At 50.8% G+C, this 15,939-nt stretch overlaps 1 protein-coding gene across 8 annotated transcripts in view; it reads right to left on the reverse strand.

Annotated features, from left to right (window-relative positions):
- Positions 1-15,939, reverse strand: part of MYH10 (myosin heavy chain 10) — a 120,672-nt gene that overhangs the window by 42,272 nt on the left and 62,461 nt on the right. For 5 of the 8 annotated variants that reach the window (XM_038536839.1, XM_038536840.1, XM_038536841.1 and 2 more), the window contains 4 exons: positions 12,669-12,842; positions 9,570-9,743; positions 9,224-9,338; positions 5,067-5,129 (listed from right to left, as the gene is read on the reverse strand). In XM_038536839.1, the coding sequence (XP_038392767.1) occupies positions 5,067-5,129; positions 9,224-9,338; positions 9,570-9,743; positions 12,669-12,842 (526 nt within the window). The remainder of the gene's footprint in view (positions 1-5,066; positions 5,130-9,223; positions 9,339-9,569; positions 9,744-12,668; positions 12,843-15,939) is intronic. The other 3 variants (XM_038536838.1, XM_038536837.1, XM_038536836.1) reach the window with 1 other exon arrangement.

Below are 15,939 nucleotides of genomic sequence, written 5' to 3' on the forward strand. Positions count from 1 at the left end.
CCGGTGCATGGAGCCTGCTTCTCCCTCTGCCTGTGTCTCTGCCTCTCTCTCTCTCTCTCTCCCTCCCTGTCGATCATGAATAAATAAAATATTTAAAAAAAAAAAATTCTTGTTAAGTGCCCAGCACAACGTCTGGGGTCTGGCCTGTCACAGGCCTGATGCGCATGCTAGTGAATAAACGAAGCAAACGTGGAGTACGTTGACAATGACCGATAATGGGAAGAGCACGGAAAGAAAACAAGATGCCATGAAAGAGATGCATGGTTGGGGGATCTCTCTGGAGAAAGTCTGTTTATCACCCACAGGGTGAGAAGGAGCCAGCAGGGAGCAGACCACTCCAGACAGCAGCTCAAAGGACCAGGGGTAGAAAGGACAGCAGCCCGTGGAAGGAAGCAGGACAGCAGGGACACACAGGGTGCCCATGCCGGCTGCCGCACAAGGGATGGGTGGGGAGGGGTCTCTGGGGAGGTGATGGCTGTGCCAGGCTGGGCTCTGAGCAAGAAGAGGGCAGGCGAACTGGTGATCGCAGAGGAGGGAGAGGGAGAAGGAAGATCCAAGACATCTTTCTGTGGAAGGACGGACTTGTGCTAACGATCAAGCTGATGTGGAAAATACGGCAAACAGATGTGTCAAGAGTAAATCCTGGGACTTTGGCCAGAGCAGAGGAGTGGCTGGTGGTGCCACTGCCAGACTGGGGAGACGGGTTGCAAATCCTGGAAGTCTGGGGTGGTGGGCAGCTGCCAGGAGGAGAAGAAGGCTCTAGGAAGGTGGATGTGGAAGCTGTCAGCTGTGGATAATTGTCATGGGGCCAGATGGGCCACCTTAGGGTGACTGGCAAGGGATGGGGGGCCTGGGACCAAGTTGGGGAGAGCGGAAGAGCCAGCCGGGAGGATGAGGAGGAGCCAGGAAGTCAAAACCCTGGGGTGGAGAGCATGTTCTCTGCCTCCCACACAGAAGGAACCCACAGGTACAGAGGCTGGAGACCAGGAGGCCCCTCCACTGCCCTTGGATCAGCTGCTCACCAAAACCTGTCCAAGCCAAACCTCAAAAGGTCTTCCACCTGTTGCTCTGCTCCACAGCTCTTGTCTGGGCTCTCACTCCTCCCCTGGACTCCTCCCCTGCAGTAACCTCCCACCTGCTCTTCCCTCGGGCCCCACTCTGCCCCTGGGTCCTCTCCCGGAGCCACCTCTGCCCCTGGGTCCTCTCCACGTAGCACCTATTCTCTCCACGTAGGTCTCTGGTCCCAGGGTCGTGATTAGCAGGGATTTATGAAAGACCCAACTGAACTGGTTCCTAATCCCTATACTTCAAATGCTTCCGTTTCTCCAGCAGCTTGTAGGGTACAGTCCACATCACTGAGCCCTGAAGTACAGCCGGTGATGCAGAGCCTAGCGCTGAGCCAGAAACGCCTGCCCCTCACCAGCTGTGGCATTTGGAGTCAACTCACCTGGCTGCTCCCCGTCTCAGCCACTTCTTCTGCAGATGGAGCTATAGTGACTGACCTCAGTGTGAGGGCCTGGGGAACATTCCAGGGCTCAATGGAGGGACCTCCGGCCACCCTCCCTGCTACCTGAAGCTCCAACTATAAACCAGGTGCATTTTCGCAAAGACATAAGGCACTGTGCGAAGCGCGTAGCATGTTCTCGATACTCATTCCAACAAATTACGACAATTCTACTCTAGCCTATGGTAAAATGTTACCAACAGTTAAGCACAGGTTCGGAAACAAATATAATCGTAAGTGCTTGAATTCCCAGAAACAATCTTAACATCAAGTAGCATATCTCCATGTAGCCCCAACATGTAGTAATAATACGTTTGTTCTGGTTTTACTGCTGGGTGGTGGAACTGATCTGTTAGTGGTTCTGGCGTATTTGGAAATCCCGAGAATTCATGTAAGTCTACAGGTTGCCTAGGAGCCTGTGATTCTGTGTCTTCCTGCTCCCAGGCCCTGCTGCTCACCTGCACTTCAGTTTTTCTCCTTTCCATTCCTCACCTGTCCTTTCCCACCCCCGGCGTGGCCCTGGCGCATGAGAGGAAAGGGGACTTGCATCAACCAACCCCCAAGGACACGGACAGTTACTGATTTTGTTTCTCAGAATTAGAGCAGCAGCAAAACATTGAAGCCAAAGGCAGGCTCTTAGCCCCTCACGTGTGACACTCATGATAGCCCTGGGAGCAAAGTGTCACTGTCCCCACGTGACCTCAGGGACACAAGTTACAAAACCAGAAACCTATTTCTCTCCCAGCTCCTGTTAAGACTCAAGAGTAAAGAAAAACCAGGACAAGGATATTTTGTGCGGCAAAGAAACCTCCATCCACAATCTAACGCCACACACAACTGTGTCAGATCTGACCCACAGAGTCTAAACTGGCACAACAGAGATCGTGACCGAAGGACACAACTTATAAGGAGATTAAAATGATTGCCATCTCATCAGTCATGCTCCTCAATTCTAAGTGGAACCTCTTTAATGACTTCCTGGGCCAAGAAAGAAAGACTGGTTCAGCATGTTTTGAAGCTAGCACATCATCTCGGTTGGAAGCATGGCTAAGGGAGAAGCTTCCTCCCAGAACTGTGACAAGAAGGAAGGGAAGAATTCAGTGGATATCAGAGATGAAGGGAGACCCTGTGAGCCCGTGACAGACAGGAAGCCCTCCCACAGCACTGGCTAGCCTCTCCCGGGTGAGTCCAAGTGAACTGGGATCCCAAGTTCAAAGGCTGCTTCTATGGAAGACTGGAAAGGACTAGGGTTGGGGTGGAGGTGGGCTGGTACTCTAGCAATAGTTAGAACTTGCTCTGTGTTCTTCTCAAGCTTTCTCTGGTGGAGCCCAGTCTTCCAGAGCTGTTGGAGGCCTCCTGACACTCGCAGCAGTTCAGAAGGACACAGCAGGAGTGGAACTGGGACGGCCAAGGACGCACAGCCGCCCTGTGGCACAGACACACTGCCTAGAATTCTGAGGTTACAAACCCTCTTCACAGGCTCATTGCTGGGTTAACTCAGAAGGTCTGGACTTTCAAATCAGATTTGGAAGAAACAGCCCCTCGGTTTACAGCAGAAACTCTCTGACCTCCCTATTCTGCCTATGGGGATGCTGCTCCTTCCTCTTGTCCACTTGTCTGCTGATGCTTCTGGAAACCTGTCTTTACTCCAGCCTCTCACCTTTCTCAGGGCCTCCATGTGCACCATGCTACTTCCCTGACCCTATAGGGGTGCCCAGAAGCTCATAGTCTGCCCATGGTCTGTCCCTTCTCACAATCAGAAGGACACGCACTGTGTTACCAGCACATCAGAGATGACTAGACCACAACTTGGATGCCCAGAAACTCCTTCACCCTTTGTCTTCCAAGAACTCATTGACTAAAGCCCCACATTTCCATTTAATGCTGACTACCTCTCCCCGGGGCTGGAATCCATAAACACTTGTTGGGGAGGAAGGCATTTTGTGGTAGAAAGACTACACGCAACCTCAAGGACCAGATTTTCGCCATGGTGGATGGAAGGCTCCTCCCAAGGAGGAGGAGAGATGGAGGCCTGACGCTTGGTTCAGCCGCATAACTGCACCAAAGGCCTCCAAGATATCAGAAGCTCAAGGGTCACAGAGGGTTAATTTAAAGAGAGCACTCTGGGAGCACCTGGGTGGCTCAGTGGCTGAATGTCTGCCTTTGGCTCAGGGCGTGATCCTGGGGTCCTGGGATCGAGTCCCACATCGGGCTCCCTGCAGGAAGCCTGCTTCTCCCTCTGCCTGTGTTTCTGCCTCGCTGTGTCTCTTATGAATAAATAAATAAACTCTTAAAAAAAATAAAGAGAGCACTGTATTTTGGGACAAAGTCCAGAAGATCAAGCACTAACCTTCTAACAAGAGCACACGTCTCTGGCAGCCTGTTAGCTTAAAACTACCTCCTACTTTTCTGTCCCTCCCCAACGTCCTCAACTCAGGCAGGATGCCCCAAGGCCAAGGAGGGCTGCGTCAGAAGTTCTGGGTCTGGATTTTTCTGTGGAATGTGCATTCCAAAGCCTGGAACCACCTCGGGCATGAGCCACCCCACACCCCGGCCCTCAGCACTCCTGACGCGTGTCTCCCCCAGGACGGAAACTAGAGCTCATGGTGGTGACTTGGATTAAGATGGGCACGCTCCTTTAAACTTATGGGTAACAAACATTTGAGATGGATTTAGGTCTCAGCATTATTGTGTTCCAAAAAAATCGTAAAGGAAATTTTGTAAGATGAATCTGACTTTGAGCATCACTTCCTGACAGTTTTGGTACATGATTACAAGGCTGGCTAGTACATTCTTTTTTAGGTGGAGCTTTTTGGGGGGGAGGGCTCTAGCTGTGCATAGGTGGTATTTAAACACAGGGCTAAGGCTTCAGACCACAAGGCTCATTCGTGTGAGCTCAATTTCGGGTTTAGGACACAGATTTGACCACTGCTGCACTGCCTTAGTCTCAACTTGCATCATCAAGCCTTGTGGATAGTTATCCATCTCAAATTCCAAAGAAAAGCCAAGTAGCTAAAATATGCACATAAAGTTCCAAATATAAGGTATAATGATGAGACCAACATGTGACAGAAATGTGGAATTCTCTATTCTCCAAAATGTTCATGACTTTAAAAAAAAGAAATCCATCCCTCTCTCTGGAGTTCCTTGGCGTGGGAAATGCAGAGGTGACCCAGAGACAAAGGAGACATTAATTATTAGCACATCCATTCCCAGCATTCCCTCCGAGGACTGTGTATCAAAACGGCACTGTTGGAAAAGGTAATGACATACCTTTTAATATGCAGTGCTGTAGGCGCTATGCATAAAATAAGAAGCAATGTGTATGCGGTAGCAATCGAATTGTTTATGCACTCAAACAGTTGCCTTGAAGTATAAGAAAAGTGAGCATGAAATGAAAGGTTCATGCAGGTCTATGAGCAAAACAAAAACAGAAACCCAGGAACCAACCCCACCCCCAGCTACCCTGCCCTCCCGGCCACCCTGCCAGCCCCCCGCGAGCTCTTCCTGTGGGCTTAGAACCCTTCTGTGTGGAAGACCTACAGGCTTTATATACATTCACCTGGTGGCTCATGAAGACCAGAAACACTGTCATAGAAAGAAGCTCTCTGAATATTCTGAATCTCTAAAGCAGAGAAACAGCAAAAACAGGAGGACAGAAGAGCAAATACACAAACACTTCAGTTAGTGTGAGAGACATTTGAGATTACAAGTCAACTTTGAAATTGGGCTAGGACAGTAGCTAGAGTCCGGGGCAGAGCCCATGCAACATTACTGCCCAGAGAATTTGCACATTTGGACAAAGTTCTTTATAAAATACACTTAAACTGAATCAAAAGAGCACATCCCCCCCTGCAAGTATGAGCATCATATCATTATCAATGTTACGTGATTAGCCCCCTGAAAACGCAGGGGGAGATTTAAGAGTAATGAGGTCCTATTTGTCTTTCATAAAATTATCTTGCAACCAGAACATCAGGACGAGACTGCATAAGTTTGAGCACTCTGGTAAGTGGGTACAGTAATGGCTTGTACTATTAAAAATTCACACTGAGGTCTACTTTGACTTCCAATACAGATACTGGAAATACAATTTACTTCAAATAGGAATTAGTAACAGATAGATAGGTAACTACTATTAAGGGAACAAAATTCAAGTTCTGTTGCAGCAAAACGTTAAAACAACTTTAAGTCATAAGGTGACACTTGTTGATCGTACTGTTACCTGTGAATATACGCAAGGAGGCACGTATTTTGCATTTACACGAAAATGCAATTGTTAAGCTTTCTTTTTTTTTTTTTTTCCTGTATATAAAGCCCCAAGAAGTGGCAAGGGGTCCTATGCAGTTGGTAGAGAAATCCCAAAACATCTTTTAGCAAAAAGCAGGGCATTATGAATCCTAGGGCAGGGCTGCCACCAAAAATCTCATTGCTTCTGGTTTGAAGCCTTGAGAGAACTCCATAAAACCCTAAAAGTCCATTTAACATAAATGTCTTATACTCTGGGGACTGTGACTTCAAAGGCAGGTTATATTCATACATCCTACTTTCCAGATTATATTCATTCCTACTTTCATGGTCAATTTGTCATTTTCTGCTTTTGTGTTTATGTGGCCATAAAAAGAGAAAAATAAGGACATGTTTTTCTAGGGTTATTTTCTTTTCCCACTGAGCTCCCCTTATGCCAAGAGATCACTACACCCAGGGTGACTTTTCCAGCCTAGAACCCTCACCAAACACTGCACCTGCCACTGACTCTCTGAATGAAACACGCAGTCCTCAAAACCGTCCGCCTGCCCTAGGCCCTGGAGATCGGCCCCCTGCTCTGCGGCATTGAACGACCTCTGCGATCCTAGCACTCGGTTAAGTAATGACCAGCTAAGCTGATGGGAGGCAGGACTTCCGCTCACAATAGCCATTGCAGGGCAGCAGCCATGAGGGTGATTCCGGGGTGGATGCCAGCATGGCTACATGAGGCTGGGGGCACACAGGACTCCTCTCAGCCTATTGTGACGGCAGTGACCACACTCACTCCCAAGCGGCTAACTTCACAAAGTCCAGGCCCACGACAGGGCCGTGCAAACACTACCATCTGGGTCCTGAGCCGAGGATGAGGTACGGATGGATGGGGCTTGCGCCAGGCCCAGGGGAGCCCGCAAGGCTGCTCAGTAGACCTTAGCTTCTCCACGGGCACAGACAGCACTGGAAAGCAGGTTCGACCCTCTGGCCATGGTCCTTCCTGAGAGACACATCACCTGGGCTCTGAGGTGGGCACTGACCCTGCTGCCCATGCCTGCCACCAGCTCCTCCCAAGGCGCAGGGGTAGAGGAGGAGGGGAGAAAGAAGCCCGCGAAGGGAGCTGGGAGCCAAGATAGAGGCTTCCCGTCCTAACTGCGGCCTCTGTGTGTGTCCCCAGTGTCCCGCTGGACTGTAGGCTCTGTGGACAGGGGCAGGGCCCTCATCGACCCCACATACGACCATGGTGAGCACAGGGCAAGGTGGCCTCATCCAGATGGGCCAGGAATTTCCCACCATTATGGTTTTTGGTTAAGAAATTTAAAAATGTGGGACGCTGGGGTGGCTCAGTGGTTGAGCATCTGACTTCGGCTTAGGGCATGACCCCGGGATCCTGGGATCGAGTCCCATATTGGGGCCCCCCCCGCAGGGAGCCTGCTTCTCCCTCTGCCTGTGACTCTGTCTCTCTGTGTCTCTCATGAATAAGTAAAATCTTTAAAAAATATACTAAAAGAAAAAAAGAAAACTAAAAAGGTGTCAAAAGCAGTTCACAGTATCAGAACCGGTGTGTTAGCTGAGGATTGGTTTCTCCTGTAACATGGTCATTATTTCTCCAATACTGGATCCTCCTTACATTCAGAATTAAGATAAAGGCAGGTTTTGAGGCTCTGGGAGTAAAAAATGCCGGCCTCCTCTGTCCCCAGCTCCATGGGCATTTCTTCCACAGCCACTGCCTCCTCAGCCACCTTGCACTCAGCTCCCCAGTCAGACCCATGCTCCTCCTTCCACTCCTCCCGGGGTGCCGCCCTGGTGCACACCTGCTAGAGCAAAGCCCACCTGAGAGCAGCAGGCAGGGCTCCCTGTGGCCTGGTGGCCACCCTCACCCCCAGGTTTCCTGCTGGCATCCTCCTGCCTGGCCCCCCCGCAGGATGCCCCCTGAGCTGGGCTTCTCGCTTCCATGCTGCAGTCACTCATCCAGCGTGATCCTTCTTGATCGTGCGAGCCTGCTCACCCCCAGGCCACGTGTGCTCAAAAGGCAGTGCTGGGAAACCACCTGGTGCCCAGGATGTGCCCAGTAAGCGTCAGCCTTCATCACTCAGCAAAGCGTGATCCTTCGAGGACAAGGAACTCTGCGCCTCCAGCTCCACAACAAGATGCCTTGGCACCCAGGCCAGAGGGTCACCCTTCCTCTACTGTACACTGCCAAAAGCTCATTCCTGGCACTCATGAAGCCTTTGTCACAGCAGCCACTGGTGCCCGACTATCTGTGGGCATCTCTGTCTCCCCTTCCTATGCTCAGAGACCTCACCAGGGTGCAGGCAGGAGGGGAGGGCCCGGGGCCTCGCAGAGTCACAGCCGAGCGAACGGGCACCACTGCCCCCTCGTCTCCCTGGGACACCAGACCCCTTGCACCCAGAGCGCTGGGACAGCCACACTCAGACAGGGTTTGTCTGCTCTGGTTCCAGTGTCTCGCGTCCCTGGGCTACCACTCCCTGCACCAGATACCACTCCCTGCACTAGACTCCTGCCACTTCCCTCGGCTGCCCAGGAACACTAGGCATTCAGCTGGATGCTCTCACCTGAAACACAGACTCCCTAGCCTGCCCCCCAGTCCTGAGCATGCAAAGGTCCCGGCGCGCCCCCTCCCGCAGGCCCGTGTCCCTCCTGTCCGGCCTGGGTCTCTCCCGCCTCGGCGCTCACTGTGCTCTGCTCCTCGGCCTCAAGAGCCCTAACCCTTCTGCTCCCTGGGTTTCTTTCTACCTCTGTGAAGAAGGCCCGATCACAGATCTGTGGATGTGACAGAAAGAGCAGAAGTGAGCCAGGTCCCTGAGGCAGCCTGGCTGTGGTCGAGGCAGGGGTGGATCCGGGGTGATGGGCTGCGGGGTGCAGCTAGGACGGACACCACAGTGAGCGCACAGCTCTGGAAGGCACGGCCTCCCACTGTGCACACAGCCTCACAGGTGCTTGGCTTCTGTGGGGCCAGCCTGACCTCCTAGGCTGTGACGAATCAGCCCAAATCTGTACCTGGGGCTCATGTAAGTGAGAGAACTATGGACACAGACAGGACGGGGTGGGGGAATATGAACTGATCTCTATGCAGGGTTCTTGAATTTGTTCACCAGCCACTTTGTGAGCCAATGGAGGGCTGCCACTGGAGCAGGATGCTCTCCGCTGACCTGTGTGAGACACCGACAGCACATGCGGGGCTCCTCTGGCCTCATGTCCCTATACCCCTGGATCACAGGCGAACCGGGCCCTAGAATGTTCCACGGTTCCCACAGCATCTGATCAAGAAGGCAGATGTCCCCTTACCCACGTGTTCTAAGAGTGGGTAACTTTGCTATAGCGGCAGCCCTGCTCTAGGGAGACAGAGTTTTAAAGTAAAATCTACGTGCACATACCTACGCAGGAGAACCACCAGATAGCATCTTAACTGGGAAAGCTTCCGGCCAAGCCGAATTACAAACGTAAGCGCGTTCTTACCATCCTTCCAAAGCTCTGCCACGAATCTGTCAGATGACTGGTGCAGGAGGGTGGCCACATTGTCGTTCAGGGGGTCCATGTTCTTCATCAGCCACTCATCAGCCTTGTAGTCCACCTGGCCGCAGGCCACGCGGGGCAGATGCAGGGACACACAGACACAAGGAACATTTTCAGCCTCAACCAAGAACATTCACAGAACCACCGGACGAGTGGCCCGTGTTGAGGGCCATGCATTCATAACGTGCACGACATTTAGGGTTAGCGACCGTTTATCAGGACATCTGTCATCAGCATCATCGGACGCACCAACGTTTCCAGCCACAGGTAACAGTCACCTGGCCCTTACCTTGCCCGCATAATGGATGATGCAGAAGTCAGCTCTGTCTTTCAGTTGCCGGGGTTTCTGGAACTTGGAGTGAGAGCCTTGCTCTTGAACTAGTTTTTCAACAAAGGTTTTGTCCGTGGCCTTCGGGAACCAGCACTCTTCATCCAAAAGGGCCAGCACACCAGGGGGGTTAGCCTGATAACGAGAGGCAGCGAGAGTGGACAAGTGTGGAGCCACCAGGATGCTCTTGGCCGTTGTGCTTGGCAGCTTAACTTCTAAAATGATTAAGAGTTTTAGGAAGATCTAGGAAACTGAGCCGCCAGGACAGCAGGTCACAGAGATACCAGATTGATGACTCAGGCAGAGGACTGAGCTGCTGAGGAAGGGGGGAGTCACTTACTCTGGAAAACTTACAGATCTCCAAATTTTAAGTCAACGAGTTCCCCCAAAAGCAGCAAATAAAAGATTCCAGTAAGGAGCCAGGAGTGGAGAGACAGAGCAAAATATTGACATCTGACGACTGGCCAGATTAATTACCCTAAAACCTCCACCAGAACAAAGCATGGCTGCCAGAAGGAGGCAGCAGGTGCAAGATAAAGGGAAATTTTTAAAAATTAAAATCAAAACAAAAGCACACCTCACCTAGATGGAACGCTTCCAGCATCTTAACTCTTAACTGATTTAATTTCCTGTTTAAGGGATGATGAAATAAAATGTGTCACTTCATGCTTGGTGCAAGAGTGAAACCAGTGTTTCGTAGGGGATATAAAAGGCGGGGTAATAATAGTTTATCAATTGTTTTACATTTTTACTTCAACCAACACTTGGGAGGCTATTTTATCTCACTCAACTAGTTCACTGAAGAGAGGCCCAGAAAGTATGACAGAGAGTGGATCTGTGTAGCCGGGGGCAGAAGAGGGCCTGACGTCTCTGCCTGGGACGATGAACATGTGTCATTGGGCAGTAGGGTGACGCATATGGAAAACACTGAGCTGCTCCTGTGAAGAGTGGATTTTAGGGCACGTGACTTATGGCTCAATAAAGAAAAAGCATAGAGTTTGTGCCCGGACATCCCCCTTGGAGGCATGTAGACAGTGCGTGAAAGCAGCATGAATGCTTTGGTTGGGAAGGCCTAGGTCAATGCTTCTGGGTCATCCCTCACCATCACCCCCTCAATACGGGGGTGAGTGATACGAGGCTGAGTGAGGCGATTCCGGGGCATGCCTACGAAATCAGCTGTTTGCTTCAACTCCTGATAGCCTTTGTGGCCATTGGGAATGAGCCGGCTTCAAAGCAGAGGATAACGCACAGGGGAGTCAACATGACCGTGTGGTCAGAGGAAGGCAGTGACTGACTTCACAGAGGCCAGCAGGGAGGAGCTGGGGTCCTGCAATGAGCCCTGGATGGCTAACTGGTCCTGAAAGAATTGCCAGGACTCAGAGCAGCTCGAAGAGCAATAATCCAAGGCAGGCAGGATTCAGGTGATCTCAGAGAGGTAGGTAAGTCAATGTGCCTCATTCACCAGACTCTGAAGATCCGTAAAGGGATGCCTGGGGGCTCAGCGGTTGAGTGTCTGCCTTTGGCTCAGGTCGTGATCCTGAGGTCCTGGGATCGAGTCCCACATCGGGCTCCCCGCAGGGAGCCTGCTTCTCCCTCTGCCTGTATCTCTGCCTCTCTCTGTGTCTCTCATGAATAAATTAAATCTTAAGAAAAAAAAATCTGTATTAACATTAATAAGGACACATTCATCTTTCTACCATCATTTTTACGTTTTAATCCCTCTCAATGAAAATATTCCTAAATTCTGAAATAGGATCCCAAATGTAATTTAATCTTTCCTAAACGGCTCAGTGACAGCACGATTATGAATGTCCACGGTTAGGTCTTTTTATTTTTGCTACTCCATCCTTCAATGTCAAGTCCTTTGTTACCGCTTCTCCTTTAATTGGGGATTTCTACAGAGCTGGAAATCTGGGAGACTTTCCATCTGAGGCCGGAGGCAGCATCAGGTGTTCTGTAAGCGGCTTGCTGAGCTTCCTGACTGCCAGGGAAAACAGCCAAGTCATTATTTGTTTGAGATCATGAGTGAATGAGTTCTACGTGGTCCTGTATTTCTTTTTTAAAAGATTTTATTCACTTAAGAGAGAGAGAGAGAGAGAGAGAGAGAGAGAGAGGGAGACGGAGAAGCAGGCTCCCCACTAAGCAGGAAGCCCAATGTGGGGCTTGATTCCAGGACCCTAGGGTCATGACCTGAGCCAAAGGCAGACGCTTAATCAACTGAGCCACCCAGGCGTCTCAGTCCTGTGTATTTCTGTGTTAACACTAAGCCAAAAGGGAAAGAATGCCTGATGCTTGCTAAACCTGCTGTAAAAAATACATCTGCCCTGGGAGCCCGGGGGGCTCAGTCGGTAAAGCATCTGCCTTTGGCTCAGGTCATGATCTCGGGGTCCTTGGACCGAGGCCCATGTTGGGCTCCCTGCTTTGAGGGGGGCCTGCTTCTCCCTCTCCCTTTGCCCCTCCCCCTGGCTTGTGTGCTCTCTCTCAAATAAATAGTATTAAAAGAAAAAAAAATATGCCCAAAAAAACCGCTGAAACTTCAAATTAGAAAAAAGAACCCTGCCAAAATAAGGCCTTTATACTCCCCCGGGGTAAGCTTTAGTTATGTGAACAAGTCTGGATGCCCTGTCTTGCCCTAGGCCAATGGCAGCGGCCTCTGTGGCCCTGGCAGGTGTAGGGGGACAGGCTGGGCGGGGAGGGGGCAGGACGCACTGTGGACAGTGGTTTGCGAGCCACAGGCTCACACGTAGGAGGGCTGAGGATGAGCCTCCCTGTCTGCTTGCTTACTTTTTAAATACGTATTTTATCAAAGTAGCACCTTCCTACAGCATTGATGTCAGAAAATTGTCTTAAGGCTACTTGCCTGGGGTGGGGGGTAGGGGGATTGCTGTCTGGGTCTGTGGGTAGAGGAAGCAACTCTTAACCTCACGCTTGTGAGTTGGAGCCCCATGCTGGGCGTGGAGCCCACTTTTTTTTTTTTTTTTTTTAAGAGGTTAATTAGCGGGGATTAGTGCCAGAACTGCCTGGAAGCCCTGCCTGCGCCAGAGTGGAACACGCCCTTACGGGTCTCTCGATGAGGTCGATGCAGGGCTGCAGGTCGAGGCCAAAGTCAATGAAGCTCCACTCGATGCCCTCGCGCTGGTACTCCTCCTGCTCCAGGATGAACATGGTGTGGTTGAAGAGCTGCTGCAGCTTCTCATTGGTGTAGTTGATGCACAGTTGCTCGAACGAGTTGAGCTGCAGGCGGGGATTCCGAATGTGGGGAGAGAGGGAGGAAGAACACGAACCATGAGCCACCTACACGGACACTATCAGCCAGGGGCCCACCATATCACTGGCTCCATGTGGCGAGGGTGACTGAGCCCAGGGGCCTCGGCCCGTCCCTGTGTCTTTCTCCACCGCCCATGGCCCGGGCCCGGCGACTTCACCAAAACGCTCAACTTGCTGTGCTAAGTACATGATCTACACAGAAGACAACTCCGATCCTACTGCTACAAGGTTCACGGAAAGAAGTGAAAGAAGCAGCAAGAAAGGCAGAGGGAAAAGGAAGAAAACCAAAGGCTCAGGAAGGCCAGAGGCCACGTGGCACATGCGTCCCTAAGCTGGGAGGAGGGAGATTGTGGACGTGCTCCTGTCCCATCTTCTCTTCAGCCGCGGACTCTGGGGCAGCTTCAGAGAAGTCCTGTTGGTTCACAGGGACACTGATGAGATTCTGGCCGGGCCCGACAAGACCCCTCAGGATGTGTGAGGCTCCAGGCTGCCTCTCAAAGCCTTCCTGTCCCTTAGCAGCGGCCATGCTGTGCGGTGACTGAGGGTGACCATGCTCGTGGCCTGAGCCCTGAGTGGTGTCTGTACAGCACTATCGAATCAAACTGCACACCTGGACCTGATACAGCCTTGTCTGCTTGTGACACTTCAGCAGAAACAGTGCTAGCATGTGGCCCTCAGGAAGTGAACTTGAGCACTTTTCCCGTGTTATAGACACGGCTGTTTCCTTCTCTGCAAACTCTGCCTATTTCTCCACTAGGCTGCTGATGGGGTGGAGGGATGTGGGGGTGGGGGGGTGAGGGGCCGAGGAGTGGAGAGATGGAGGGATGGAGGGGTGGAGGGCTAAGGGATGGAGGGATGGGGGATAGAGGAGTGGAGGGGGGATTGAGGGAGAGGTGAAGGGATGGAGGGATTGGGGGCTCTAACTTTTACAAGTGATCACTTTACATATTAGAGGCCCTCAACCCCTTGTCTGGCCTCCTCGCTGTGCTCGAGCAGCACATGCCTGTAAATAACCTCTTTCCATAGAAAGAGGGCTATTTCCCTCAGGGAAGGTGCAAATCATCTCCAAGAACAGATTCACAGCCCGAAGAAGCCACTGCGGCCTTCCCCGGCCTTCCCCCCCCCGCCCCAGGGCCGTGACATTGTTTCAGGAGGCCCCGCTCGGAGGGCAGCGCTGTTGGCCATGCTCCGCACCATGTTTCCGGGAAGCATGAGGACCGCCGGTGGTGCTTAGTCACATCTCGGTACATGGATGTTGTCCTGCCTTAGGATCAGGAGACCTTACTGCTCCCTTCAGCCTGGGCGGCTGTATGCAACGACATTTCATAACAAATTAGATTTCTGCTTTTCCATATTTAAGCTGCCAGCTATGGTTTTATATCATTGGTTCCTACGATGGTCACGCAGAGTGTGCAATTACAAATGGACGAAGAGCAGTGAGGCCATATCTCGTGTCCTGTCATCTGCTTGTGCTCCCTGTGGTCAGCCGCTGACACCTGCTTCTCAGGACCCTTCCAGAGATGTCTGGGAACATATGTGTGTGTGTTACCAACTTTTCTTTAAAATTTAATGTGCCTTGAGGTCTTTCCATATGAGTAAATAAAGGCACCTCCTTCTTTATAATGGGTCCCCAGCATTCCACTGTATGGAGATGCTGTAACTGCTTTGGCCAATTTCCTCATGGTGGACATTTAGGCTTTTCCCGTTCTTTCCCCAGAACAAATAACGCTGGCTAAACAATTCTGCATCTTCAGCTTCTTATATTTTTCTCCTGTCTGTATATTCATAGGTCAAAACCATACTTCTAGTTCTACAGCTTTATAATGTTTCACGTCATTTCATATCCTTTTCATTTTCCAGAATTTTACTATTATTTTTCATTAATTGTTTTCAAGTTGGTTTTAGAAGAAGGTGGCTTTGTCCTCTCCGGCCCCTTAAAATTCCCACCGATGGGCTTTGAACACGTATGTTCGACTTAGAGATAATCTGGGGGAAGATTTACACCTTTACGATGCAGGATTTCCCATGGGAGAACAAGGCACATTTGCTCTGTTGTTTCTTGGTAGCACCCGGAGGTTGCCTTCAACTACATCGTGCCCATTTCTTCTTCACCTGATTCTTTGGAATCTTATGTTTACATTGTAGTTAGAATCGGGATCTTTTCTTTTGTTGTATCTGATTATGTAGAGGAAGGCGACAGATTTTTTTTTTTTTTAATGTGACACGTAGCCAGCTGCCTTCCACAATTTCTCAAGGTTTTTTTTTTTTTTTTTTTTTTTTTTTTTTTAACGAATCGGTACATGTCAACGCAATCTTGCACAGTGGCACTCAGTGGATAAAAGTGCTTGGATTGGTAACAGTTCTGATCTTTTTGGGCAAAACTGAGTATTTTAAAGGAGTTCATTTTAAAGCAAGGCCATTCCTCTCACAGAAGCGGCCAACGTGGTACACTGATCCCAAGGTGAGTTTAATGTAGTATTTGTCCCCAATCATACAGTCGGTCCATCAAAGAGACACATTTTTAGGAGCCCAAAAGTGCATTGCCTTTCTTGCAAAACCACAGTGGATGTGTGTCTACACACCTGGAATGGATGCAGGGTGTGTGGACACATCGGTCAGAGCGACAGCGAAATACACAGCAATCCACTGTCAGATGCTTCGGCTGGATCTTCAGGACACGGAGCACGATCTTTCACGATCTTTCTGAGGTCCTCCATCTGTCCACTACTCCCCTCACCCTCCATCAGCTGAGTCTCTGCCACGCTGGCTTTCTAGCAGTTTCTAGCATTTGACAAATGCTCTCCTGTCCAAGATCTCTGGGCTTACTCTCATTATGCTGGGAAACCTTACTGAGGCTGGGGGGGGGGGGGGTCTCCTCCATGATGCTCACCCATTAGCGCTGCAGAGAACCCCCCCTCCATGATTCTGCTTCTATAGCTGCCCCCCCAGGTCTTCCTCACAGCACCCCTAGAAAGGTGGGGACCACGCCTGCTTCTCTGCCATTATGGCCCTTGCTTGGTGCTGCACCTGGCACACAGGGGACCTGCATTAATATTTATTGGAA

This window comes from Canis lupus, chromosome 5, assembly GCF_011100685.1.
Source record: "Canis lupus familiaris isolate Mischka breed German Shepherd chromosome 5, alternate assembly UU_Cfam_GSD_1.0, whole genome shotgun sequence".
NCBI lineage: Eukaryota > Metazoa > Chordata > Mammalia > Carnivora > Canidae > Canis > Canis lupus.